At 44.1% G+C, this 19,198-nt stretch overlaps 1 protein-coding gene across 7 annotated transcripts in view; it reads left to right on the top strand.

The window, feature by feature from the left end:
- Positions 1–19,198, top strand: part of PAK4 (p21 (RAC1) activated kinase 4) — a 107,412-nt gene that overhangs the window by 47,944 nt on the left and 40,270 nt on the right. The window contains exon 1 of one of the 7 annotated variants that reach the window (XM_075016370.1): positions 4,758–4,821. The exons of the other annotated variants lie outside the window; for them this stretch is intronic. Within the exon in view, the coding sequence (XP_074872471.1) occupies positions 4,797–4,821 (25 nt within the window). The 5' untranslated portion in view covers positions 4,758–4,796. Of the gene's footprint in view, positions 1–4,757; positions 4,822–19,198 lie in introns of those variants that run through there. 7 annotated transcript variants of the gene reach the window in all.

Here is a 19,198-nt window from a genome sequence, read left to right on the forward strand (position 1 = left end):
CCTGTCAGTCCTGTCAGGGGTGTGGGTTAGGTTCTGTTTTGTTCCATTCTAAAGTCTTAAATTTCTCCACCTCACTTTTGTGAAAATCAGAGCTGTCCAGGTTTTCCCCCTTAACAGCAGGGGCAAAATGAACTGACAGCCTGATACAGGGTAGGGGATTGAATTTTAAAAATTAACCCCTCAGCACCTGCACTAAATGCAGTTTTGGTCCAGCTGCCACCTAGGTTGGTATGTATAGAAAGGATTGTTAGTGTGTCTGAGTCAATGATGAGGAAAAATTTAATGACTGCTTTTGGGATCAGATTTTTGTTGAAGTGGGGGTCACAAAACAGCCTATGTTTGTTAGGATCAGCCAGGGAGAGGAGATCTGTGAGTGATTATGTTTTGGGGGCATTGAGTGCTATCAGAAGCTTTGTGATCCTTGGATGAAAGAGGCTATAGATGACCAAAGTGTGGTTACCTTTGTGTTGAGACCTTAATTTTTGTCATTAGTCTTCAGAAAAATTAAATCTGTACTTTTTTGCCTGCAGCTTAATAGAATGTAAATGCTGTTGAACTTCAGTAGATGGCTATTTGGTGTGAAAAATTCCAGGAGCAAACTTGAGACAATTGGGTAGCTCTTTTTGCCCCGAATTACCTTGTTGTTCTGTAAAGAAATAACTCTCCCTTCTGAACATGATTTTAAAATTTTGGTGACACAGATTCTGAAAAGTGGGGTGGCCTGTTTGAAGTACCATCCCAGTTTTATTCTGGGGAACACTTAGCGTACAGTATGTCTTATCTCCGAACCTATTGGCTGCTTTTGAGGGCTGTATAACGGATCCTGAATCTTCTAAAGTAACCTTCAATATAGTATCAGAAAGGTAGCTGAGTTAGTCTGTATCTTCATGCAGCTGATGAAGCAGTCTTTGTCCCTGAAAGGTTATGCTCCAAAATATCTCTTAATCTATAAGGTGCCACAGAACTTCTCGTTGTTCTTCAATATAGTGACAGCTTTGCAAGGACTTGGTCACCAAGGCTTTTGTACAGCTGGGCTGACACGTGTTTAAGGGTTAGAACTGAATTTTTGATAATAGTTCTTGTAGCACCCTTCCTCAGGAGATCTCAAAGCTCTTTGCAGAAGCGGGGCATGATACACTGACTTATCTTACAAATGGGGAAACTAAGGCAGCAGGGGGAGGAGCGGGGTTATGTGACTTGCCTGGTGTCATCCCAACAGGCCAGTGGAAGTACAGAGAGGAGGATTCAGGTCTGTAGAGTGTCAGTCATATGCTTTATATCTTCCAGGGCATGCTAATGAGGCAGCATGTATGGTTTCCTCTTCAGTTTTTGATAGAAAGGGTGTGTGTGCTGGGGAGGTGGTCTATAACAATCTTTTGTTTGCGATTTCAATGAACTTGCTTTGTCCTTGCTATTCTGTCTTATCACTGCAAGTGTAACACCCTGACTTTGTGTATGCTAGAGAAACTTCCCACCATTTTAGCTGAATTGGTGGAAAGGTGTATTGTGACTCTGGAAGTTAGATTTTTTTTAATTACTTTTAATTAGATTTATCCTCTAGTTTAACAAAAACTGGCTCTGCCCACTAGAACTTTGTCTATTGTAAGACCCCTTCTGTCTGTCTCTGCTTCAGCTGAGCTGATCTTATGCTTAAGATATCTTGGTAAACTCAATGTTTGTGCTACTGTGGGGGCCTGGTCCATAATTATCTCCCAGGTGTTACCACAATACAAATACTACTTTCCACAGCCACAAAAAGCAGTAGAATAGTCAGGCATTTACGCACTTCTGCTCTGGGAAACACAAGTTTCAGTTTAGGCTAGCTTACCTGCTTTTTAATCATACCATTGAGCACCGTGTTCTTTTAAGAAAACAGAATGTGCTTATAAATAAAGTTTGTGTGCAAACTACATTAAGCAGGTTTTTTCCTGAAGTGATGGGTGTGGCGGGGACTTAATTTAAAGCAGGATAATGCAGATATGTTTTTTGAGCTTCATGTTCTGTTCACAATTTGTGCATGTGTCCATCAGAAAACTTGTCTACCAAGTTATAAAACTCCAAAGCAGCCTGTCTCCAGGTTACGTCTGATCCCAAGAACCAATTTTTTTGGAAACCCCCTCTTTTTCTTGCTCTAAAATCTTAGTTTCAGTGAATCTCTCTCTTTGTGAAGGTGGTGGTCAGAGTTTTGCCACTTGCTGAGAGTTTAATCCCTGGGTGTATGCTGGCAGGAAGTTGTTCTCTGGTGTGTTTATCCATGACTGCTAAAAGTGTTGGTTAATGGCTGACTAATTAAACAAGGCAGAGGTAAAGGGAATGTGACCTGGGTTAGGACGGCAGGCTGTGGAATGCCTGTTGGTTCAGGGGGACATCAAAGGGAATGTCGGCCCTTGGGCAGGGTAGGGGAATGTTTAAACCAGCTGGGCAAAACGATCATGAAAATTCAGCTGCCGAGGTACAAAATCTGCTTACAGAGCTTGAAGGAAAAGCTAACCTTTCCCTTGCCTTCTCCAAAAATCACCCTGAATGCATTGATTCCAAGGCCAGAAGGGGTCATTGTGGTGGTTGAATTTGCCCAATATAATTTCTAAAGCATATCCTTTTGGGGGGAGAGAAGTAGAATTTTGCAAGATTAGTTTATATTCCAAGGTTGAGTAATTGAAAGGCAGTTTATAATTCTTGACCTTCCCCCCCCCCCCCCCGACCCCTCCACTCTCTGATTTGCTCACCTTTGATTATTTTTTTTTCTGGTTTGTTCTCTCTGTGCCTTAAATATTGAGTCTGTTCTGGTATGGGTATGGTCTGAAGAAGTGGGTCTGTCCCACAAAAGCTCACCTAATAAACTATTTTGCTAGTCTTTAAAGTGCTACTTGACTGCTTTTTGTTCTAAATAAATTGGTTAGTCTTTTAAGGTGCCAGTGTTTTATAGTGTAGCTCTTAAGAAATATCCCGATACATCCTGTCTAAGCTTAGTGGCAGTATTGCTAATATCTTGTGTGTAAAAATACATCTCTGGTATCATTTACTTAAAGGGAGCCATGTTTAAGCCAAACACCCACACTTTGGAAAATGCTACCCCAATAAGATAGTGAATGCTTGTTTTTTCCTAAATAAGGCTCAGTCCTGCAAAATGCTGAGCCTTTTCCTCTATAGAGATCATTCAGCCCTCAATTTTGATCAGAATTTCCAGATTGAAAGAAGTGGCTCTTTCTCACAAAAGCTCATCACCTAATAAACCTTTTTGTTAGCCTTTAAAATGTTATGGGACTGCTGGTTTGTTTTCCAACGTTTCTGTTTGTAAAAGACAGGAGAAACTTGACTCACTGGGGAACCAAAAATCTTAGCAAGAAACTTCCTTGAGAAGTGAAAAGAGGGTGTGAGGTGATTACTGTTCATTCAGTGCCTAATTAGCATCTGTGTGTAGCTTGTGATACTGAGTCATTTATGTGGAAGTGGTGTGAAACTGTTCATGCCCTCCAAAGGGAGGGCAGTTTTCCTGCATGTTACAGAACCAGTGTGACAAATGGGGAGTCATAGTTGTGGGCACTGAGGCTTTTTACTAGTCATTAACACAGGTGACTATGGGGGCAATTTGCCCAGGTTTCCCTAAGCCAATAAACCAGGTAGGTGACAGAGTGGTGACTATGCTCAAAACTTTTCTGTTAGTCTATAAGGTGCCACAGGACCCTTTGTTGCTGTTAGAGTGGTGACCTAGTGTCTGTGGATGCTGTGCTGGCCCTTGGGATGGTACACTGGATAGAATCAAGAGCCCATTCTGCCTTTTTCCCCTGTATTCTTGGCCCTCACTTGCACTCTATATGTCGCCGGGTGAGTCCAGAACTGTGTTCCACAGGATTAATTTAATAGCTTGTTTTTTTCATTGGATGTAAGAGAGACTGGTCTCCTTTTGTGGTCACTACTTGCTGAAAATGTCATCAGTTCTGAGCGGGGAACATGCTTGATAGCATAGGGCTCGGTTTAGGAGATGTGCACATTGTTCCTGGCCTTGCCCCTGATTTCTCTGTGACTGGGGCAAGTACATTAATAGCTCTGTTCTTCAGTTTCCCTAGATGTAAATGGGTGTAATACTTGTCTCAGCAGACCCTGGGTTAGGTATCTATGCATTAAATATATCTGGCTCTTTGAGATCCTTTGACAAAAGTGCTGAATATCATTTAACTCCAGTGTGAATTCAAATTTTGTAATTCCATTTACCTACAAATTCCCCCTGAACTTAGTAGGGTACAGGCTTCTTCTAAACTGCTGTGTAAGCTGATCTATGCTGTTCAGCTGCTGCCTCATTCCACCCAAGAGACGGCTGCATTTCCATGATGAGGTATAGCTATGTGGCTTGTATCCATATGGGGTTTACAGAGCTGCGGTGCAGTAGAATGCCTGTTTGTGTATGGTGGTGGGCTTTTTTTCTGTATTGCTACCTTAACTTTTTTGTTGTGGGACTGGAAGAGCTTCCATTGGAACTCGCAGAAGCAGACCGCCGTGGGAGCTTGATAAGGTTAACTGCTGGAATTCAGGAATGGTGGGTGGGGTCCCTGGCTCCTGTCCTGGGAGGAGCAAGTAAGCAGGCCCCTGGGTTGGTGCTTGAAGGAATGCTGCAAACACATGCCATTCAGTCTTGGAAGGAGGGGAGGGAAGCTTGAAATCAACCAGCTGGCTTCCGTGGAAAGAGGTGCAATGAGACATGCGGGGAGGAGGGGCCTAAAAGTGATAAATAGGGAACATAGTGTTTGAAGTTGCTCCCTGTGACTGCAACACAGCCTCCTGTGAATACACAGGTAGAAATGACGTCCTATGAAGAAGTGACATGTAAGTTTTCTGTTTTGAACACTTTTTTTGCCTTTTTCCTGTGTGACAGCATTGTCTGTCAGCAATACCCAAAACTTTTAGCTGGGTTTCAAGGATGGAATTTGTGTAATCTATTTTCACCTGCATGTTTCTTTTAATGTAACTAGGGGGCCTTGTAAGTAGCACAAGTAAATGTTCTGTGATCCTTACGGGTGGCCTCGTGGCCTCATATTTGAAAGGAGTTTTCTCTGACTACACCCCATCAAAGGCCTGGTATCCTAATGGTTGTGTCTGGGATGGCTAGATGTATTCTCATTTTGATAGCAGAGGTAAATAGGGAATGAGATGTGGAGAATTCGGAACAAGTGAAGAAAACAAAAATACTTCTGCTGTGCAGCCAGGCGTACCGCATCTCTGATGTGACAGGATTTAAACATCTTCAAATATTTCTGCCTGCGTTAGTGGAATGACAGCTGGTTGAAGTCTGGGCAGCTATCTATGGCAAGCACTTTGTTGGAATTTGCTGTCATATGGGGAGAATTTTTTGGTGATGCTCTCTCAGCTTCCAGAGGCAGATCAGGCTCTGTTCACCACCTATATTTTAGTTCTGTCCCTGGAGAGGTTGCAGGTCATCTTCTCCATTCGGTAGAAATTATCAATTTGATGTGCCTTTCAGACTGGCCCGTGTTTGAAGGGGGAAAGAAGACTGTGGTTATTGCACTAAGGCAGTATTTTCCCTTTATCATTTAGTGCTTTGACAGAGAAATCATTTATAACAAAAGCCAACCAAGCAGGGAGCCGGTCTGAAATTCCAGGCATCTTTTTTTATAGTCTTTCCATGTTCTTGATCTTTGTATTAGCTGTTTGTGTTTCCGCTGAGTTGGCTGCTTTTATCAAGCAACTGCCTCCCAACTGGTACCAGATGCTGCTACAACGTATGAAGTATTTTGGTGCTGCGTATGGGATGAAATGTTGCCATGAAGCTGCTGCTCGTGTGATGGTCTGTTCGAGATTTATCTGTTAGTTGCCCATCTGATGTAAAACCAATCCTTATGCAAACAGGGTAAACTGAAGAATTCTGATTGCTTATTGAGTGTTCTGCAAATGTAGAGAGAGAGGCGGTAGGGGGCATCATTTTTTTTTATGTTCAAAAACCACAGATGGCTTGAAAATGTTCAGATTTTATCACTTTGTTTCTGGGTGAGTTAAACACACGTATATCAATTTGCAGATTTTTCTAATGCTGTCATTTGTGTTTTTTTTGTTGCTGGGAATTCCACCCAGTGCTTCAGTCTTGTGCTTTCTGTCAAGGGGAGCAGCAGAAGGGAAGGGACAATGAAGTCAAGCACACTCTGCACCTGCTTGGATCCAGCTGAGCAGTGTCCACTAATTAGATTAATACAGAGCGTCTGTAGAGTTGGGCTCAATGGGCAGCGTAAGGATTGCTGCTATTTTGGTCTTGATTCAGGGTCTGACTAACCGTGTGGGCTGTAACAGGCAAAGAACTTTTTGAACTGATGATCTATCTACAAGTAAACACCAGGTCTGTAGGGACCCAAACAACCTGATTGTTTGTTGGCTTATGTGAGCTGGCAGTGTTTGTTGGCATCTCTCCGAGAGGAATAATTAGCTATCTTGGCAGGCTCTGTGTAGAGGTCATGGGGATGAAAATACTGTCCCCACTAGTCCTTCCAGGTCATGGGTGAGGCACTTGGCCATAGAGGAAGCTTGCCATGCTGCTGCCTGGATTAGAAGGACTTCCTGTGTTTTGTGCTGTTCATTTCCAATCCATGACAGGGTGTTTAGGTATGCCACTAATACAAGTAATATTAGATTGGCGACTTTCAACTGCAACTTCAGCTGCCTGGTTTTCCCTGGGTCCTTTGAAAAATTCATCCTTAGGATTAGTTTACACTTGAATGTGGCTCCACTTTGCTACCTATAATAGTGAGATTTGCATTCCTGAGCCCCATAGTTAAGATGATTTAATCCCCGGCATGCGGGCGGGCTAGGTGAATAGAAGAATTCTGCTGTGAATCCTGCTGTGAATTCTGCTAACGGTCCCTTGGAGAGGTAGATTAACTATTGTGAATGAAAAACCCCTTCTGTTGCTGCAGGAAGAGTCTATGCTAGGGTGCCCATAGCATAGATATGGTCTCAGTTTCCAGATGTTTCCATGCCAGATCTTTAGCACGATACAAATTTTAAGGACCTGATTCCCCCCTCAGGCCTGGTTGGTACGAGGGTGGAAGACTATCTGGGAATCCCAGCTGTTGCTGTAGGCAGCTGTTCTTAAAAATGTTTCTCCTTGTCTTGTCCATCCCTGCTCTCCCCTGTGGTTCCCCCCCGGAATCAGTGAATTTACTTGCCAGAGTAAAGTTTGCATGATTGTGGCCTAAATAGTTCAAGTCAAAAGGAGACACACGAGTTCTTGTGCAATTCTGCTACTCGACCAATACCTTTAACTGGGTTTGTGTGTTGCATATGCAGCTCCATACGTGTTCCTGGTGCCTCACGATTGGGAATCTGCTTTATGTTCACTGTTAACCCCATCGACCTCTGTCAGCTAGGACTGCTGTGCCCACCCACTGCTCCCAGGAGGGAGCCAGGATATTTACAGACCTCTTTTGCATCAAGGTTAATGCAGTCAGCTGATAATTCACCAGTGTCAGGCGTTGCATTAAGGAGGAATGTGGGGCTGGGTTTTTCCTAAGGAGATGCAGGTTTCCTCTTGTTTTGCCCTTACACCCCCATTACAAATTTGAGTCAACATCTGTTTTCTGAGTTAGGGTTTTTTCATCAAAAGGTCGTTTTCTAGGTCATTTGTTATTGGAGGGCTTACTTTGCCTCTTAGATATGTGCACAATTGAATCGAAGGGTTTTAGGTTAGAAACCAATGGGATCTCTGTGTGTCCGAGAAACTTGGTAACCAGGTTGTTGTGTGTGCTCACCTACACCAGAAGGCAGACTCATGGTGGAGAAGCCCACCAAATGAAACCAGCTGCATTTAATAACTTTGTGTGGTGAAAGGGGCTAGGATGAGCCAGTTGGTGAGCTGTCAGCTGTTGCGTAGCTTTCCTCTGCTCTCTTCTGACTTGGGACTGTGGTTTTTGACTTTTTTTTTTAATTTTTTATTTTTTAAATGAAGTGTTAGTCTGCATTTCCTCGATGGTCCATATCGGCTTGAAGATGAGCAGGTAACTAATGCTACCAATGCTGCCTATAATAGTGAAGTTATGGACAAGCGGAGGCAGTAGTTGAGAATTGAAGCTTGTGTCAATGATGAGGGGGTACCTTCTTGTCTGACCAAGGAGGCCTTTATAGAGAACATTGTTATACAAGGGCTATGCATCTACGAGCTGCTAGAAGAATTTTTCAGCCATAGAAACAAATTGTCATACTGAAGATTTCTTTCTTGTTCATTTTTCTGGATTGTTAGGTCCTCAAGGCATGCATGGATCATAGTTTTTCATCTTGGGTTGAGGCCACAGTTGGTACCATAACAAACGAGAGCTTGGAAAACAGGTTCATACCCATCTGCTTGGTCATCTCCTATGCTCAGTTTTGTTACTTTACTCATTTCCCTGGATTGTCTTTCCCCCAGATACAAATTGTGTGGGTCAAAGGAAGAAAGAAGCTGTTGCTTATCAGAATCCTCTCCAGGAGACAAACGCTTCATCCTCCCTGTGCTACCTTCTGGGGGATTTCTTTGTTCCAACAGTGATTTGCTTTGAGCTGTTACTGGGCAGGACCAAATATCTTTGATTTTGAAAGGACACAGATGCTTAATGATGTAAACAAACCTTTATTGTTGCCTGGCTTTGTTTATACCAGAGAAAATACATTTGGGTCTGCCCCATGGCCAGATTTCCTGTGTAATGCCAATCCAGAGCACAGAAGTATTACGCCCTGTGTAAAATGCTCTCAGGTCTTTGCACCTTGCATGGTGGAGTTACTGCAATGGTAATAGCAGCTCGTCCAGTGTCACATTCCTGATCCGAATGTGTATTTAAAAGAACAAAAACAAAATCCCCAAAACACTGATCTGGAAACCTGATACACTGTTTAAAAAACCCGCCTTCTCACATAAAGGGGAGCAGTGGCACACTGACTTCTGCCTGAGAGCCATGAAACTACGTACAGTGAACCCTTGAGTTACGCACCCACATGCGTGCGTTCTTACAGTCCCCCTTGTAACTCAAATTTTTGCTCAGTTTGCGGGGAGGGGAGAGGGAAGCAGGCTGCAGCTGGTCCCTGGCTCCCCTAGGCTTTCAGGAGCCAGGAAACTGACCAGTCCACCCAGGCTGGTCAGTTTCCCGGCTCCTGCATCTCTTCCTCCATCAGCTCTGCTGTCAGCCTGACAGGTGCGCTGCTGAGGGAAGGCTGGGAGAAGGGTCCACAGAGCTGCTTCAAGTTGTGCTTAATTCACCTTAAGGCAAGTTATGTGCAACTTGAAGCTGTGTATTGCAAGAGTTTACTCTGCCAGTGCCTTGTACTTAACTACAAGTGAATGGGATCAGGCTTTGTCTCATAGCTTGAATCCCTTGACTCTTTGGCAGGGCAGTTCTGACCCCCTGCTGGGACAGTTGAGCCCTTTTATTCTTTTGTAGATAAACTGGGGTTAATAAAGGGACATGGGACTGGACATAAGAACCCCTGTAATGTCCAGTCCAGCCCCTGCTATCACAAGTAACTCAGTGAGCTCATCCCATTCATGAACTGCTCAAGCACCAAGTTTGATGGTTTGCCCTTAGTGTCACAAGGTTATTCCAGAACTTCCCTCCCTTGATGGCTAGAAGCCTTCATCGCCAGCCACCATTGCTCACTGATTAGTTTATCCCCTTTGTTCTAGTGCCAGCATCATGCTTCAGCAGTTCCTCTTTACCTCCCCATCTTTCCCCCATGTATTGATAGCGAGCGCTCTCATCCACTCCCAGCTTTCATTTTGCTAGTCCACACAAGTCAAGCTCTTTCAGCTGCCTCCATAAATTAGGCCGTCCATTTCCCCAGTCATTCTAGTGCTCAGTCTTTGCACCTGCTCTAGTTTTAGAGAGTAGTTATGAATGGTTCGCAGTCACGCTGGAAGGGCATAACAAGTGGGGTTCCGCAGGGATCTGTTTTGGGACCTGTTCTGTTCAATATCTTCGTCAATGATTTAGATATTGGCATATAGAGTGTGCTTGTTAAGTTCGCAAATGATACCAAGCTGAGAGGGGTTGCAACAGCTTTGAAGGATAGGCTCGTAATGCAAAATGATCTGAACAAACTGGAGAAATGGTCTGAGGTAAACAGGATCAAGTTTAATAAGGACAATGCAAAGTACTCCACTTGGGACGGAAGAATCAGCTTCATACATATGGAATTGGAAGCAACTGTCTAGGAAGGAGTCCTGCGGAAAGGGCCCTAAGGGTCATAGTGGACCACAAGCTAAATATCAGTCAATGGTGTGATGCTGTTGCAAAAAAAAAAAAAAAAAAAAAAAAAAAGCAAACATGACTCTGGGATGCATTAGCAGGAGTGTTGTGGGCAAGACACGAGAAGTCATTCTTCCGCTCTACTCAGCCCTCATTAGGCCTGAATTGGAGTGTTGTGCCCAGTTCTGGGCACCACATTTCAAGAAAGATGTGCAGAAATTGGAAAAGGTCCAGAGAAGACTAACGACTGATTACAGGTCTAGAGAACGTGAGCTATGAGGGAAGACTGAAAGAACTGGGCTTGTTTAGTTTAGAAAAGAGAAGACTGAGAGGGGACATGATAGTGGCTTTCAAGTACATCAAAGAGGGTTACAAGGAGGGAGAAATAATTGTTCTCCTTGGCCTCTGAGGTTAGAACAAGGAGCAGTGGGCTTAAACTGCAGCAAGGGAGGTTTAGATTAGACATTAGGAAAAAAACTTCATAACTGTCAGGGTGGCTAAACACTGGAATAAGTTACCTAGGGAGGTTGTGGAATCTCCATCGCTGGAGATAGGTGTCTATCTTACCTGCTCTTAACTATCAGGGATGATCTAGGTGGTGGTTGGTCCTGCCAAGAGAGCAGGGAATTGGACACAATGACCTCTTGAGGTCCCTTCCACTTCTAGTGTTTTGTGATTCTATGATTAATAGTTGGTGCTGGAGAGGTGGGTGAGTAGGAGGTGAACAAACCAGTCCGATGCTTGTGCATGAACATGAAAGATCTTATGGCAGCACCCCTCAAGTGAGTAGGAGATTTCTCTATTTGTGGCATAAACCTTCCCTCCGTCATGCTGCACGCAGTGAATCATGTACTTTCCTTCTCCAGCAGCAGGCGCTTTGCAGCGTGTGCATAGCTCGCAAAGCCACTGATGCATCCTTTTTGGTTAAAGGCCCAGTCTGTTATTTAAGGTCACTGGCACTGAGACTTCAGTGATTCAGCTGCCAATCAATGATCACCGTTTGCTCCAAAGAGCCACAGTAGTATAAATTGATTTTTGACTTACTGTTCTTAGTTACATACTGTGGGTGTAATATTCTCATAGCAAAATGACTGACCGACTATTGTATTGTATTATTGGTTAATAACCTGGCAGAAACATCCAGATCATCTAATAACTTTGTCTGGCCTCTGATGGGTAGCCAGGTTAGTCTGTAGTTTCACAAATAAGAAATGCTGTAGCACCTTTAGGTAAAACCCACTTCTGCTCCACACGTTTAGAGAGGTGTGTGGGAGGGGTTCCCATAAAACTCATGACCTAATAATTTTAGTCTCTAAGGTGTTACAGGACTTCTAAGTTAGACGGGTTATTAAGTAAATCAGTGTTTCGATATCACGTTGCAAAGAGCCACGTGCAGCTTTTGCGCGTGAGTCTTGAGTATTGCTGCTGTTAGGTGTCATGTTTGGGCCTGAAGAGGCAAAGCTCTGGTGTCCAACATTAAACAGTTTTAATCCAGGTTCAGGGTTTGATGTACAGAAACCTCTGCTGGGTGAGCACCATGGCAAATGCACCATTAGAAATCCACTTGAACCTTTCAATAAAAGAGAGAAATAGATGAGGCATTTGCAATGTAAGTGCTAAGTAAAGCTTTCATTTTGACAGCCTCCCTTTTCCCTCTCTCTCTCTGTCCAGGGGAGCATTTTAGAAAGACACCTCCACCCTCTGACAGACTCTTAGATGGTTTTATATGTGGCAATGCTGCCCTTTTGGGGAAAGGGAGGACACTGAGTTGAGATGGGCTGGAGTTGTTGCTGCTGTTTACTGAGATCATCTTTCCTAGAAGATGGAACAAAGCCACCATCCACAAGGGGAAAGAAGACCAGCAAAGAGAAAATGCAGCTTCTGTTTCTGGTTCTAACTCACTTGCAGACTCACAGCTGGAGGAGATAGAGCAGTGATGTCCAAAAGACATTGCCCCCTCCATCCCCGTTACTGAGATTACTGACCAGAGCCGCACCATGTGAGTGACCCACGGCTCGAGTTGCCGCCGTGTGCGTTGGGTGACTGAGCTGTGGCTGGAACTGCGTGGTAGCCCTCTGGGGCCACATGAGCTTGCGGCTTGGAGCTGCAAGAGGAGCCACCTCTGCCGCTGCCACCAGTCGTTTGTCCACCAAGCGATGGGGCGCGTGCGTGTAGCAGGTGGGATCACACCACACTGCAGTTTACTGTTCACCCCATGTGGCAAACAGGAAGCATATTGGACACCACGGATCTAGATGCTCATACTAAACGTGGTCTAATCAGCCACTCTGAGACCTGGCGAGCTGGTGACAGCACTGGACTGAGGCACAGCTGTGTTGCCAAATGCATAGGTTTGCTCAGCTCAGCCAGGCTATTAGATGGCAAAAAGATGGGGTAAAAAGCAGAAATACAGGGAGGAGGGAAAGGGAACTCACGAGGACAGGAGGTGTGGGGACACGTGACAGTCTTACACCTCAGCTGGTGGAGGTGGTGATGTCACCAGACTCACTCTGGGCCAGAGAGATCCCTCAGGATTAGGATGAAGAAGGTCCATGATTTCAGCAGGTGGTGGGGGCAGCAGTCATATGTTGAAACTTATTCCTCTTTTCTTGTTAGGATCCCAGAAGGGAATGAAGGTTGTAATAGCCCATCCCCTCGTTATTTGGTCATCAGTTATGCCTAGTTTGTGAGCCATCATCCCTGGATCATTGATTTTGTGTCCCACTCATGTTCTTGGTTACTAAGCACAATCTTAACACAGTCCTTGAATTCTATCAGTAGGGTTCTTCAGATTAACCTAGCTTTGTTCTCCCCTACTTTTTTTTTTTCCAGGTTTTCTCATCAGTATGTGTTACACTTCATAAACTTTCTCACCGAGTTTACAGTTTAAGGTAAATTTGCAGGTGCAGTTGTCACAACAGGCACTATAGAAATACAGGTTGAATTTCTCTCTAGTCCAGCACCCTCAGGACCTGACTGGTGTTGAACAAGAGAATTTGCTGTACCTCGGGGGGTCAATATTGTCTGTCAGCATTACCACTACTTACTGGGCTCTTAGAAGACATTTAGGGGTAACTTAAAGCTAAACAACAGCACAGGATGCTGAAAGCCAGGACTGGTGACTGCAGACAAACTTTATGGGACCTCAGGAAACTTGGCCACATGCATGATAAGTGGACGTCCAGCTAATTAAAATCACGATGGATTACAGATGTTGACAGGCAAGAGTGATGGATTAGAGAGGCTCAACCTGCATAAGTGCCTTTAGGAGGAATCTTGTTTTGTGGTGCTGTTCGGGTCTTTATCACGTGTGCTTTCCTTCTAAGCATCTCTGGATCCCATGTGCTTGCAAAACCTTGTGGAGTCAGATCTATCACGGATCTAGTCAGCTAGCAATGGAGTGACTGAAACAGATATTTATCAGTTGGATGGGATTTGGGAAACTTTGAGCACTAATTGTACAAACCCTGCTCCAAAGATTTCGAGGCCTGGGTGGAGCTATTTTGTCTAACAACCACTGCTCATGAGGATCGGACTCTTGATTGTCTGTCATTCCCATAAACATATACAAAGCTACACCCATGTCTTCCGTTGCCATCATGCCGATGAACAGTTTGGCAGCAGAGGAAACTGGTGTAATGTGACCAATATGATCTCATAGTTTTCTTGTACTTTTCTGTTTGTGTAACCACTTGTTGCCCCTTGCTTTATAGATGATGATCTCTGTAGGATAGGGAGAGAGATTTTGGTCTGTGCTACCAAACACAAGGGAATCCTGTGCTGTGTATATAGGAAGGGGGTCTTCTGCTGTAGCTTTTCATACCTACATCCATATCTGTCTCATGTGAGTGCCCCTGAGAAATTATGTATACATTCCTGGTTCTTCCCTGCGAGCAGAGGTGGACATGAATGGCTGATGGAATGTTTCCCTGGGCGTGTGAGCAGCCTGTATGTATGGAGAACTTGAGGGTAAGGCAACCCAAAGACGATTATTTCTACATTGAGTTCTGAGCACTGCAAAGCCAGTGGTCTTGGCTCTTTGAGCAGTGAATTCTGTAAGGCAGAGTTTGATGTTTCTGTCTGCTGTCTTTTTCAGCCTTCCTCTTTTGGTCAATATACCTCGGGAATGGAGGTTGTAATTCTGAACAAAACAATGTGGTTCTGGCAAAAGTTTGCACTCAATGTTGATTTAATGTAGCTTTGAAACTTCGCTGCGCCAAAGAAAAATGCTGTTTTCCCTTTATTTTTGGTAGTTTACGTCAGGGTGAGCAAAATGTGTGGGAGGCAGTCCCCATAAGGGCGGGGGTGTGAAATTTCATAAGGGCGGGGAGCAGCACGATCCCGTTGCTGGGTCTCAGGCTCATCCATCTCATTAAAAATGTTGAAATGTGCTCCTGTGTTTGTGTGTTCACATTTATATACCAATTCATAGTTTTTACATTCGGCCAACTTCTTTTCTTACACATTCTGAAGTGGTTGGTTTTGTGTTTGTTTTTTTTAATATGAAGATAACTGGAATTTCTGTTAGTTTGGATAACAGTAGACAGGCTGGGGGAACCTGCTAATTGCAGGGACAAAAAGTGGGGCCTGACCTAAAAAGCTTTTGGTCGCTCCTGGTTACATTTTTAATACGGCACTGTGCTGTATTTACCTGAATATGCGCTTCCGGTTCCAAATGCAGTGTGTGGCTGGCTGGTCAGCTTGGTACTCTGAGATTCTATTGTAGTTTCACTGTTGGGGTAGAAATGGAGCTGCCACAGGAGGCCGTAGTCATAGTGATCCTTCAGTAGTTAGGGCCGGGCCTTGGGAGGGCTGTGAGTATCAAGGGATGCAGGGAATTGAAATCCATCCCGTGTGAATCCTGCACCGAAGCTGGAGTATGAGGGGGCTATTGGTTCTTGTGTCTTCCTCTGAAAAATGTGATACTAGCAACTGTTGGAAGCAGAGTACTGGAGCAGTTGAGCCACCAGTTGCATGCAGTGTGACTGTTCCAGTGTGCCTTTTTCCCAGGGGGAAGGGTCTTCCTCCTTGCCTGTGAAAGGAAACCTTAATGCTACCTCAAACTACCAGAGTGCCATTCTGGACCTCCTTGGTATCGCAGACATCAGAAGCTTGCATGACCTCTGAGCACTCAGGAAATTAGTAGCGGCTTTCCTCTTCCCCTCATTGTCACTGGCTTTAGTCATTGGTTGTCATCTGTGTGGCTGTGTCTCCTTTCGGTCAAGGAGTCTACATGGAAACTGTTTCCTGGCCTCTGTGGGCTGTGAAATGATTCAGGAATTGAAAGGAATTCTAGGCAAATTACTGTTGTAGTAAAGCCTTCACCGACAGCATCCTCTGACAGGGAGTTCCACAGGTTGACTGCATTGTGTGAAGAAATACTTCCTTTTGTTTTAGACATGATGCCTGTTTAGTTCCTGTGTTATGAAAAAGAGTAAACCAGTTTTTCCATACTTCCTCCTTGCTGGTCATGATTTTATAGACCCCTATCGTATCCTCCCTTAGTTGTCTGTTCCAAGCTGAAAAGTCCCATCTCTTATCAATGGCAGCTGTTCCATACCCCTCTTTGTTTTGTTGCCCTTTTCTTAGCCTTTTCCAAGTCCAATATATCTATCTTTCTTTCTTTTTTTTTAAATGAGACAACCACGCCTACATGCAATACTCCGGATGCGGTGTACCATGGAATCATACAGAAGCAGTAAGATATTTTCTCTGTCTGTCCTGTATTCCCCTTCTTTATGATTCATGACATTGTTTGCTGCTGCGCTTTGCCTATGCCTACACTAGAAAGTTTTGCTGACAAAACTAGGGTTTTGTTGGTAAAACTCGCGGAGCGACCACACGCAAAACTCAGCACTTTCGTTGATGACCACCTGTCTCTCCACCATGAGGCAGAACGCCTTTCTCAACAGAATCTGACAAAAAAGCCCTGTGTGAATGCTCCGGGGGGCTCTGTTGACAGACAAGTCTTCTGGTTCTTCAGGCAGACCTGTCGACTATGTTTCTGGTTGGCCATTTTATCAAGAGAGGGCTGGGCCATCCGATCACTTTTTTGAACCCACTTTTGTGTGTGGCCACACTCTGACAGAAGTTTTGTGGGAAGATCTCTTCCGACAGTTTCTGACGGTACCTTCTGTTGACACATCGCAGTTGTGTAGACATAGCCGTTGAGGTGGAGGTTTTCAAAGACTTATCCACAATGACTCAAAGATCTCTTTCTCGAGTGGCAACAGCTAATTTAGACCCCATCATTTTATGTGTGTAGGTGGGATCATTTTTTCTAATATACATTGCTTTGTATTTACTTTGAATTTCATCTGCCATTGGATTGCCCAGGCTCCCATTGTTGATATCGTTTTGAAGCTTTCTGCAGTCTGCTGTGGGCTTAATTATCATGAGCGAAGATTGCTGTGAAACTGAGCCACTCAGACTTCAGTAGATTACCTTTGTTTCAAACCCACCACCCACTCCATGGTGATTGTGGGAAACTTAGCAAGTTTATGTTGTAGTTGAACTCTTGGAAATTGTTACTGAGCACAAATGTGTCACTGAAGATTGCTGCAAATAAAGCATATGAAGAAATAAAGTCCAGGGAGTGTGGATGAATAAATCTAATTGTGTCCTAGGTCAGTGGTTCCCAAACTTTTCACTAATGTGGACCCCCAGTCACCCCCCAAACTGTTCAGACCCCGCATCACTCTCCCAAACCATTTGCGGACCCCCAACAAAGCCTATTCTAGCTGCTATGTACACTTCATTCAATGAAAAGGGAAACCACAACATAGATTTTTGAACAGCAATTCATAATCTTATTGGAGGAGATTTAATTTAAAAATAATTGTTACTTTGCAATTTAACCTATTTTCTAGAATCATTTATCTTTTATTTTTACATAGAGACTCCCTGCAATACCCCAGGTTGGGAACCACTGTGTCAGTGGTGAGCAAACTTTTTCTGTCCACCCCCGATTTTTATCCCTGCGTTGAGCAGCTCCCCTCCTCCCAGTGTAATCCAAACCTATGAAAATTTTGATAGTTCCTATGGAAAAAAGCCCCTTGTGGCACAAGTAAGAAAATAAGTCTGTAGAATGTTAAAAACTTTATTAATCGGTGTATATATGTGACTACGCATGTACAGAACCAGTAACATAGTTCAACATTTGGAATGCGGTGGATGAGCCTGAGACCCAACATCTGATCCTTACAACATTTCATGCCTCTCTAGAGGGAGCCCGCCCCCACTTTGTGCCCTGAAGTCTTTTTTAGTGTATCTGTGTGATGGCTGTTGGAGGTCTTTTCTGTGTTCCCCTGGAGATTGTGCTCCTGCTGAACCAGGTTCACTGGTAGGAGCATTGACTTTCGCACACGTTCCTCCTCTCTTTTCTAGTTGATGGTTTGGACTCTTACACAAGACAACAAAATCATAGGTCTTGCGCAGCAGGAGTCCCAGACTTTTTACCAGCACAACCTATGCCCCATACTGCAAAGGAAGGCAACTCCCACCCACTGCTGACTTGGTGAGAGAAAGGCAACTCCCACCCACTGCTCCCAGTCCTGACTTGGGGAGAAATTCCTTCTCAACCTCATAGTTGGTGTTGGGTTGCTTGAAACTGATGTCCTCCATGTATCCTGACCTCACCCTCAGTGTACCTGTGAGGTCACGTTGCACAGCTTAGTGAGGTCACAGCAATGTCTGTTGTGAGGCTACCACCATCTACTAATGAGGTAAACTCCCTCCCCCGTGGGGGTCATTACTTATAGTTTGGGAACCGCTCTTATGTAGTAATGGATATGAGTTAGCTATTGATTACATCAGACTGTCACTCTTCGTTATTTTTTTAAAAATTTATACTGTGACATTGTAGGGTGCTTTCAGCTCAAGTTAGTGCAGCATCTTAAATTTTAAGCTATCCAAGGAAAATTGACTTTTTAGTAGGAGCAAAATCATGTGCGTGGGTGGGTGGTGTTTTTTAAACCCGCTCTACTTTTGATCTTGTGCAGTCGAAATATTAAAGTGCCGAAAGTGGTCTGGGCTTCAGATGAGGAAAACTGATTTTGTTGGGGTTTGTTGCCTGCCATGCGAGAGCATCATAAAAAAGAATAAATGTAACTTATCAGAAGGAAGTTGTGTTTTAGCTCTAATAATCCAAGGCCAAGTTCACAGCATAAATAAGTAAATGTGCATTTGAAATATGTAAGCTAATGCACTCTCAATTAGGTTGAGTCTCTTTCCAGCGTGTAAATAAATGTCTTGATTTCAGATGTGCTGAGCAAATGTAGCTCCCACCTGTTGTGAATCAAGGTACTTCTCTTTAGACAGCTAAATCTTGATTTTTATTTTTTATTTAAGCATCTCACTTAGGGAGCATAAGTTTGAAAACACTGGCTGTATTTTTTCCTTCCTGACAGTTTCTTGGCACCTTTGCAAGCAGATGACCTGTACAGGACATGAAACGTTTCAGATGATACCTAGTCTGGGAGATCCCAGTTGGTCGATACCCCTGTTTCTCTTTGTAGAGTTTGGTTTGCTCTGTGGAGGCTGTGTTTGGCTAGTGAGGTCTGGGGGCTTTTCACTGGTCTGGAAGTAGGTCCTAAATATACCACAATCTAGTTTTAAATTTGTTTGGCCTTTCCTCAGCAATTGTTGGTCCAGAGAGCCGTGAATGTGTAATTTAGCTCGCCCATTTGGATGCTGTTCAAGGTGTCCATTTTGAGCATTAATTAGGGCAGGTGTCATCGTATCCAAATCTTGGCACACATGGACTTGGGCTAGTAGGCAAAGGTGCCTGAAGTTGTTTCAGTCCACAAAGAAGCAATGTTAAGCTCTTGTTTGATACAGAAGAGGATCTCCTTACTGGGAGAGTTTGGCCAGTTGTATAGCTATTCCACGTTCTGTTGCCAAGAACACTGGCTGATCTTCTTAGCTGTCTCCCCCTGGTTCCCTGGGCAGATGGGCTCCACCCCTCAAAGGCAACACAAGAGCAC

The sequence above is a fragment of the Carettochelys insculpta genome, chromosome 22 (assembly GCF_033958435.1).
Source record: "Carettochelys insculpta isolate YL-2023 chromosome 22, ASM3395843v1, whole genome shotgun sequence".
Classification (NCBI taxonomy): domain Eukaryota; kingdom Metazoa; phylum Chordata; order Testudines; family Carettochelyidae; genus Carettochelys; species Carettochelys insculpta.